Here is a 9,881-nt window from a genome sequence, read left to right on the forward strand (position 1 = left end):
TGGTGGCAATATGACACCCTTTCATGCTTCTTTTCAGCCTTGTGAGTAGAAAGAAGTCACAGAGGGCCATGTCCTGCGAATACAGTGGCCAAGGCAACATAATGGTTTTGACAAGATGCCTGTTGGCTTCTGTATCGGGTTCCTCGGCTGACATTCATTCGATGATTTTTCTGACCTTTCTCCAGCATGAGTGGCAGACCAGAACCGAGCTCGCCGCTGCAGACTATATGTACCTGGCGTGCCAATGTCCGAGGCTTCACTGCGCCGGAAATGATTATGGAGAAGCCCTTGGACATTGGCGCGCAAGGTACACACGGTCTGCAGTTGCAAGCTCGGCTCAAGTCAACCAACAGCAATGGAGTGTGAAGCTTCGACAATTCCAACCACTCCTGCTGGCGAAATATCAGGAAAAATCATCAGACAAACTTCAGCCGAAGAACACGAGGCAGAAGCCAACAGGTAGTTTGTCAACAAGTGGCCATGAAAGCCTTAACAATTTTGTATAATGGTTTTGTTTTTGGCAAAAAATTATGAACAAGCATTGAGATGTGAGCAGAAGCATTATCATGATGCAATTTCCATGAGTGGTTTATGCAAACGGTGCATAATTTCCAGGTAGTATTCCCTTATTGGCTGTATGACCATATGGCAGGAATTCATGATGCACTGTCCCATTGTAATCAAAGAAAACAATGAGAAGAATATTCACATGTGATCAAACTTGTTAAATTTCCTTTGGTCTTGGCTCGTCAGCAGTTTCTGTTGGGACTTTACTTCAACATCATACCCATATATCCGTTTCAACACGTGTTATAAACTTCTTCATTAGTTCTAGATCACTGTCAACCTCATTCTGTAATTCCACAGCAGAGTCTATGCATTGTCATTTTTGGTCAAAATTCAACAATTTCAGAACATACTTTGCTGCTTCACATTTCATGTACAAAACATCCGAAAAAATTGCTTGGCATGAGCAAAAGGATATGCCGACATCATCAGCAACCTCTCTGATGCCGATTTTCTTTATTTCTTTCCCACTGTCATCAGTAATTGATGTGCTAGTGTGTCCAGGGCAGTTGTCTTCAATGTCTTCTCGACCCTGTTTGGAATGTTTATACTATTCATAATCTTACTCATAGTAGATTCGCCAAAAGCCACAGTCAACATTTTGAATGCAGTTTTGCACTTTGTTCCATTTTTAAACAAAATTTAATGCAAATTCCTTGATCCATCTTTTTGAAAAGTTAAACTTTGCTGAGCACACGAAAACAACTATAACCTTTTCGACTGTCAAAAATAACCTAAAAATTCAAAAGAGCTGAAAAGGTAAACATACTTCAGGAACATGTGTACTAATAATATGAATTTTTTTTTTAAAAATCGCATGTATAGAGCCCGCGAAACTAAAAAGTTCCAGTTACTTTTCGATCACAACCTGTATTTTCCCTCAGAACTGTAAAACTTATCAATCCTTTGAATGGTAAAAGTTTTATACACCAGCACAGAACTTCCTTGCAATTTAAGAAACAAAACCCAGCAAAAAACAACACATTTTGAAAGATCTTTGATGTACGGCTTATGGTACACTGCATATTTTTGTATTATGAATGTATAAACATGAATTCCACCAATTACAGCATGGTAGGTTCTGAAGCACAGAAATCAAGATTGCTATGCACTTACGGCAGCCAATAATAGTTCATATCACATGACCTCGGAGATCAATGACAGCAGATATTCAGAGCATGGGACACATGTAGTCAGCAAATAGCAACATCACTGATAAATAGTGCAAACACACAAATAGGGAAACTTAATGGTTTAAATTAATGTACATAAAGTATAGCTGTTTTTTTCCGAGGGTGTGGTTAGGCAGCACAGCTTGAATTGCAGCAGCTGAATATTTCTGACGAGCCAAACATTTTGTGGGTTACCTGGCTGAATACATGTTCCGTTGAGCACTTCACTTTTCCACAGAAAAGCCAGTCAGACCTCTCAACTCACGCTTTTTTTAGGATAATTATAATTTTGCCATTGTTATTTTATTATTTGTTATCTATGAAAGAGCTTACGTAATTATGAAAAATTAATCTTGAAGCTTGGTCTTTCTAAGTGTGTGTTACCTTTTGAGATATATCAAACACAAAAATGTTAAATAATGACATAATTGGATGGTCTTCTGGCCCCAAGTGGTTGGTCCTCAAAGTGTTAAGTTTCGAATGCACCTTGGTTGAAGAAATTCATTGTACATTCTCAGACATAGAATAATTCATCTTGTTTAAAGGAAATTGTATTGCATAGTCTTCCTCCTAAAGCCTTTGACACATCATACTTTCGGCAGACACTTGTGGATGCACTGTGTTCTGTTGTCATAAATGGTGCATTTTCTTTGCCACCAAAGTTTTATTTTGGTGCCACTCTCTTGTTTATGTTTTACTTTGCAATATTATTCTGCAGAAGAGGGCTAAACTAAAACTCTCCATTAGAGTATCAGTTCTTACCAGTCAAAATTAAAAAAAAAACTAAAACCATGAAAAATTTCTGGAATTCCAATAAATTCCTGTATTTTTCCTGGATAAAAAAAATTGTTGTGGTAGTCCCTGTTATCCTGGGGCGTATATACCCTGGATCCAATGTGGAAGCCCATTACTCAAGTCTATTCTTGCAGGAGTCATAATAGAGGTTCTTAAACCAGAATAAAATGTCTGCTGTGCAGCCTGTGGATTTCAGAAGCATGTGCAATGCATAACACTTCTGATAGAGAAGGGTCTGGCTGTTGTAAGGCCTGGGTGTGCATATTTTTATCAGGCCCAGACAGATTACCACAACTCCAACAATCGAGCACTAAGAAAGCAACTGAAGATTAGTAGACAGCAAAAATGCCTGCTGAGAGTCTGGAGAAATAATATCACTTGGTTGGGAGAAATAATATCACTTGGTTGAATAGTGAAGAAACTGGAACAGCCAGAAACACTTGTGACCGTTGAATACATCAAAGTCTTAACAATTAAAACAACTTTCTGGGGAAGACAACCACAGCTCAGAGACATGAATAAGACGCTAAACAACCATTCAAATTATCATAAAATTACAATAATTATTAAGAAGTCAAGAATGACTAGATGTTTCCAGAGCCCACACAGCTGTATGAAGGTGTTTTATTTGCAACTAGCACATTCATGTCAGTACTGTTGCATCTTCAGGTAGATAATGGTTATATTTTGGTACAGCTGATGGCCAACTATGGAGTCCCTGCATTTGGGAACTTATCCACATTAAGCATCAAACCGCATTGGTGGACTGTCATAATAAAACTGAGCATTCCCAAAAGAGGTTTATCAAATGTGTACAAAGCATGCCTACTGAATAAGCCAGGCCAGCAGATGTATTACAGAATTTGGTAGACATAAAACCAATGTAAGTAAAACTTAAAATCCTGTATGATGTACAAGTCGAAACAAGACTCCGGGAGTAGACAACATTCCATTAGAACTACTGACAACATTGGGAGAGCCAGTCCTGACAAAACTCTACCATCTGGTGAGCAAGATGTATGAGACAGGCGACATTCCCTCAGACTTCAAGAAGAATATGATAATTCCAATCCCAAAGAAATCAGGTGTTGACAGATGTGAAAATTACCAAACTATCAGTTTAAGAAGTCACAGCTGCAAAATACTAACGAGAATTCTTTACATACGAATGGAAAAACTGGTAGAAGCCGACCTCGGGGAAGATCAGTTTGGATCCCGTAGAAATGTTGGAATACGTGAGGCAATACTGATCCTACGACTTATCTTAGAAGAAAGATTAAGGAAAGGCAAACCTACATTTCTAGCATTTGTAGATTTAGAAAAAGCTTTTGAAAATGTTGACTGGAATACTCTCTTCCAAATTCTGAACGTGGCAGGGGTCAAATACAGGGAGCAAAAGGCTATTTACAATTTGTACAGAAACCAGATGGCAGTTATAAAGAGTCGAGGGACATGAAAGGGAAGCAGTGGTTGGGAAGGGAGTGAGACAGGGTTGTAGCCTCTCCCAGATGCTATTCAATCTGTATAATGAGCAAGCAGTAAAGGAAACAAAACAAAAGTTTGGAGTAGGCATTAAAATCCATGGAGAAGAAATAAAAACTGTGAGGTTTGCCGATGACATTGTAATTCTGTCAGAGACAGCAAAGAACTTGGAAGAGCAGTTGAACGGAATGGACAGTGTCTTGAAAGGAGGGTATAAGACGAACATCAACAAAAGCAAAACGAGGATAATGGAATGTAGTCGAATTAAGTTGGGTGATGCTGAGGGAATTAGATTAGGAAATGAGACACTTAAAGAAGTATTGGAGTTTTGCTATTTGGGGAGCAAAATAACTGATGATGGTCGAAGTAGAGAGGATATAAAATGTAGACTGGCAATGGCAAGGAAAGCGTGTCTGAAGAAGAGAAATTTGTTAACATCGAGTATTGATTTAAGTGTCAGGAAGTGGTTTCTGAAAGTATTTGTATGGAGTGTAGCCATGTATGGAAGTGAAACATGGACGATAAATAGTTTGGACAAGAAGAGAGTAGAAGCTTTCGAAATGTGGTGCTACAGAAGAATGCTGAAGATTAGATGGGTAGATCACATAACTAATGAGGAGGTATTGAATAGAATTGGGGAGAAGAGGAGTTTGTGGCACAACTTGACCAGAAGAAGGGATCGGTTGGTAGGACATGTTCTGAGGCATCAAGGGATCACAAACTTAGTACTGGAGGGCAGCGTGGAAGGTAAAAATCGTAGAGGGAGACCTAGAGATGAATACACTAAGCAGATTCAGAAGAATGTAGGCTGCAGTAGGTACTGGGAGATGAAGAAGCTTGCACAGGATAGAGTAGCATGGAGAGCAGCATCAAACCAGTCTCAGGACTGGAGACCACAACAACAACATGATGTATGTACATCTGCTGTATTCCTAACAGGCCGATGTGGTGAAAGCAGCCTGTGGAGGCTAGCAATACGCTGTAGATTTCACCTGGCTGGAATGGCTGACAGTTTCTATTGGTGTAAACCCAAATGAGTGTGGTCGGAACAGCTGAAATTTTGAGTATATCATTGCAGGACCCCTCATCACACAGTGGATGACTCACAGGACCAACATGAGAACGGGACACGTTTTAACAAAAATATCTCAACCACAGTGTGGACAGCGCACCTAGTTGAATCCATACATGTTACAGTGTATGGGTCAGAGCAACAAGGTATTGAACGTTACCTAGTAACAGATTTTGATTTCATATGTGCACTTTCGAACTGCCTGCCTTTATTTTAGTTAAGGTTTTGTTTCAAGGTCACAAAAAGTCCTGTAGCCATTTGTTTCATTCTGCTTCGCTTGAATCAAAGTCACCACACATTCAGAGATGTGTAGCTGGTGAGAAACTTTACTTTGAGAAGTTTATGGTAAGACTTCTCAAACGGAATGGCTTTCTGTAAGTCTCAATATCTCTTAATTTGGAATAATCCTACAAATTACACAAATTTATTACCATTAAACACCAGTGAACTAAATATCACTATTTCTGAAAAGTCACGAAGCATAAAATATGTATTATTTTGCAGAAAGATTGCAAAAGTGCATAAGACATAAGTAATTAACCATACCTTGTCTAATCATTTCTCGTAACCTCTCCTTTTCCTTAAAAGTATTTGGTAACCTGCCTCCATTTTGCTCTCTCCATTTCTGAAGGTATTTATACAGTATAATTACATAAGGAACATGTGCATGATCTTTATATTCCATTAAATCTAGATTTATACAATCTATATGATTCTGGAGAGCAGAAAAAGGTTTATCAAGCCGCAGATCTGGCATTTGGTTGTCAGGATGGGTTTCAATTACTGTGTGTTCTGCAACTTGTATTCTCGCATAGCCGACAAACCCATAGCTGCGACAGACAATGAAAGGTATATCCAACTCCCACAACTTTTTCGATAACGGGATGAGAACTCTGAAACAGAAGTAGGCCTGCATAAATAACACAGCAATATAAAAATTCCATATACTTATGAAGAAACATTGTTAGTACACTACTGACTTTAATTAACTTTGAAAGTGACAGACGAAAACCATTATCCAAGAGTATTCATCCTTTTATGACAACTGTTCTAGCAAATTACATGAATAGTTTCCAAGTTTGAAATAAAGTCGAGAGCTACTCACAGAAGGGGAAGAGGATTGAGAGTCATCCCTGAGATAGCTTACTCAGCAAGAATGTTGTCTGTGAAATGTAAGGCACACAGGTTTAATCTATCCTGAAGTTCTATCAAGGATTTTTCTGTGTGTCCTACTGAAGCACCTCCATGTAAGGAACTTTCATTTTTATTTCTTTCGACTGATATTTTTCCTACCCTTTTTTTCAAAACTGGTGTTTTTGATATTTTAATGCATCTGCAGTTCTGCTTATTCCAATACATTTACAATTCTGCTCTCATGGTAAAGGTATATGCACATATATAACAATCTAGTAGAGCATGTAATTTTTTGATTGACTTCACTGGTCATGTTCTGCAGATCATATCAAGGAGACATGAATGAATCAAGGCACATAATATCAAAAGATGCTGCTGTTTATTTTCTGCTGAGAGTTCAGTATTTACAGAAATACTTTGATATTATCCACAGAAATTAGATACGTAAGTTGGTCACAACACAGACCTAGTTACAATACACTGCTAATTGTTCAGCTGCTTATCAATGAATACACCTTGCTGCCATGCAGCAATCAGGAATTTTCAGTCTTTGTGCACACACAATCAGATAATCTTTACATATGACCATTCGGGTACGGTTTTCTCTAAAGCTAATTGGAATTTCCAACAGCTTGCTTTATGTTACATGGGATCATACTGAAGGCATTCTCATAAGAAAGAAACTCCATTCTGAGTCCTACACAAGAAGGCAAAATAGGCACCGGTTGAATCTATCAGATGTAATGTGTCTTGAAATCATGTTATGGTGCATCATGTCATATGTGTGCAAATGGAGGTTGAACAGAACAGTCAGAATATTTATTTTGCTTCTTTATTGGTTTTTAGAGCATAGGTTGTGATGATAAGACTGGTTTGTATTGTGACCTAATGCTAGGTTCAGAGGTGTCAGTTTGGTTCTGAGTTGGTGAAGCTAATGAATATGAGAGAAATAGTAACTATAGTTATGGTATAACTTTCGTGAGGCCCAATTTGAAGGAGTGGTTTGTGTCTGTCATTCTGACAAGGTCGTACGTCAATGCAGATGGGTTGTATTGGAAGGTTCAATAATTCCAGCAAAGTCTACGTTAAAATTATTTTTTGTGTCTTGCAGTGTCTGCTGCATCACAGTTCAGCTGAAACTGATTTTTATTATTAGCAACAAACACCATTTTTGGAGAAAATGTACTGGACTTGATAATGTAAGACTTTCAAGTTCATGAAGATATATCTCATATGCAATTGCGTCACCTCCACTATGTGTTTATCAACAACTAGAATTATAAGCTGTAAAGCAACGGAAATACGGAAGCGCCCGATCCCGCCCGTCTGCTTTGACCCATGACGTCACAAATATGGCGGAAACAAAAACAAACACACACACTTTCCACAAGAAGCCTAATGACACTAACGGGACAAGCGCGGGAAATGGGGTGTTTTGGGTGGGGGAAAACTAAATATAAACAAATTTAGACGCCCACCTCCCCAGGGGTCGTAACCCCTGCAACCTATAGAAGACAAAGATGCTTCAGTAGCTGATTAGTGTTTTTTGTCTTTTAAAAAAAAAATCTCACGGGATAGAACGAACAGATCAGAAAGATAAATATAATAAACTAAAACAGAAATTGGAGGAAACAGATAATTAAAATGAGTAATAAGTGTTTTTAAATTTAAAAAAAAAAATCTCACGAGATAGAACGAACAGATCAGAAAAGTAAATAAAATAAGATAAAACAGAACTGGAGACAGCCACACTCAAACCAAACTCCGCGCCGTCATGACGTCACACGCGACAACACCCTTACGTCACGGGTCAAAACCGACGCGTGGGATCGGACGCTTCTGTTGAGCCAAAGCGACAATTAATAGCTGCTTGAACTTTAATCCAGGTTAGATTTCACAAAATTTTTGTTATTCATATAATATGAGAACTTGGCCAAGCTTTGGTGTGACCCTAAGATTTTCCCTGAGAAAATAAATGTTATGGCATTAACTGCATCCTTCTTGCAATCAGGATCACAGTGACAGCCGACTACAGCAACAAAACTAAGCTCAGATTAGGGGAGTATAGCATGTGTGGTCCTAGAATTCAGTGCTGGCTACACTTCTGTACTTAAGGAACAGTAACTATTTTCTAATAACATTACATTAAAAGATATTTCGAAAAAAATAATGTTTGGTGATGACACCCTCATACTAACAGAGTTCAAACTCAACCTTGCCAGGGTAATGCATCAAACTCTAGACTTCATTATCCATACGGATCACCAATGTAAGCTATAAAAAAACAATTACCTTTCTGTTAATGATGACCCAATCACCACTGTGAAATTGTTGAAAAAGTCTGCGCTGTTCAATAATAGTTGTTCCACATCTTCATCAACATAATCACCGCGAACATCAGGATTCAGTTCTAACAACAGCTGTGTTGCTACCTGTGCCCGTGATTTACCACAGCTATCCACATCTAGAAAGAAACTAGACAGAAAATTGGTGCTAATGTAGACTCAAACGCTGAACAGTTTGTTATAACCTATTCGCCGTTGTGTTTGTGCTTACTTGCATCCAATATCCTCTTCCGTCACTTTCTTGCCATCTACAATTGTAAAAGCGCCGATACCTGGCAACACCAACGATTTGAGAATTTCTGTTCCCAAGCCATTTGCATTAATAAGACATACTTGCGATAACTCCAACGCAGCTTGACCGTGATCACCCCACAATCTGCACAATAATACTCGTTAATAAATATCACATCTGATGTTTTATGGACGCAAAGGCGCAACTAAAAATTGACAACACAAAAGAGCAATATGAAGTGCAGAAAGTTGTTAACCTGAGCTGACGATCGTATTTCTTTGACTTATCTGACTGCTCCGGCGACTTCGGCGCCGGCGATGCCATTTCAAACAATAAATACACGCAAACAACCTTCACTACCTCGGTACGGAACAATTGTATACACACACACCAAGGAGATTCACCTCCTCGTCACAGACAAAAAACCGAGATCATGTTATCCATGTCTTTGGCCAAAATTATCCAATAATATCTTTGGACAGAACAAAAACACCGACAAGCTTTGGAAGAGTGTCTGGTCACTCTAGTGGTTGGTTGGTTGATTTGGGGGAAGGGACCATCGATCCCATCGGATTAGGGAAGAATGGGGAAGAAAGTCGGCATTATCCTTTCAAAGGCACAATCCCAACATTTGCCTGAAGCGATTTAGGGAAATGATGGAAAACATAAATCGGGATGGCCATACGCGAGTTTGTACAGTCGTCCTCCCGAATGCGAGTCCAGTGTGCTAACCACTGTGCCACCCCACTCGGTGTGTCTGGCGGTCTGTGTTCTGATTTCCTCTTCCGTAATTTTCATGAATCGCTGAAATGAGCACGGTACATCTGGCTTTCGGCCGATTTGGTTGTGGTTACAGACTGATCTGTAGCGTACCTCGAGGTCTGTGATACCTTGAAAGGTGATTTATATTCGCGCAATTTAATCGTACCATACTCATTTCAGATGTTTCTCAGCTTTCACAGCTTGCTTACTTTCAACGTATCAAACGAGATTTTTTTTTTCCTTTATAAAATTTATCTTACTGCTGTCTACACCATCTCATATGGCGCACAGCAATAGCTGCAGAGGTACCACCAGCCAGG

General features: G+C 39.0%; 1 protein-coding gene across 1 annotated transcript in view; it reads right to left on the minus strand.

The window, feature by feature from the left end:
- The window catches only part of LOC126483527 (NEDD8-activating enzyme E1 regulatory subunit), a 47,088-nt gene extending 37,886 nt beyond the window's left edge, over positions 1-9,202 (minus strand). Inside the window, exons 1-4 of the mRNA XM_050106627.1 lie at positions 9,056-9,202; positions 8,779-8,943; positions 8,515-8,697; positions 5,635-5,981 (exon numbers count right to left, since the gene is read on the minus strand). Of these exons, the coding sequence (XP_049962584.1) occupies positions 5,635-5,981; positions 8,515-8,697; positions 8,779-8,943; positions 9,056-9,123 (763 nt within the window). The 5' untranslated portion in view covers positions 9,124-9,202. The remainder of the gene's footprint in view (positions 1-5,634; positions 5,982-8,514; positions 8,698-8,778; positions 8,944-9,055) is intronic.
- Positions 9,203-9,881: the final 679 nt, after the last annotated feature.

Source organism: Schistocerca serialis, chromosome 1 (genome assembly GCF_023864345.2).
Source record: "Schistocerca serialis cubense isolate TAMUIC-IGC-003099 chromosome 1, iqSchSeri2.2, whole genome shotgun sequence".
In the NCBI taxonomy this organism is placed as follows: Eukaryota; Metazoa; Arthropoda; class Insecta; order Orthoptera; family Acrididae; genus Schistocerca; species Schistocerca serialis.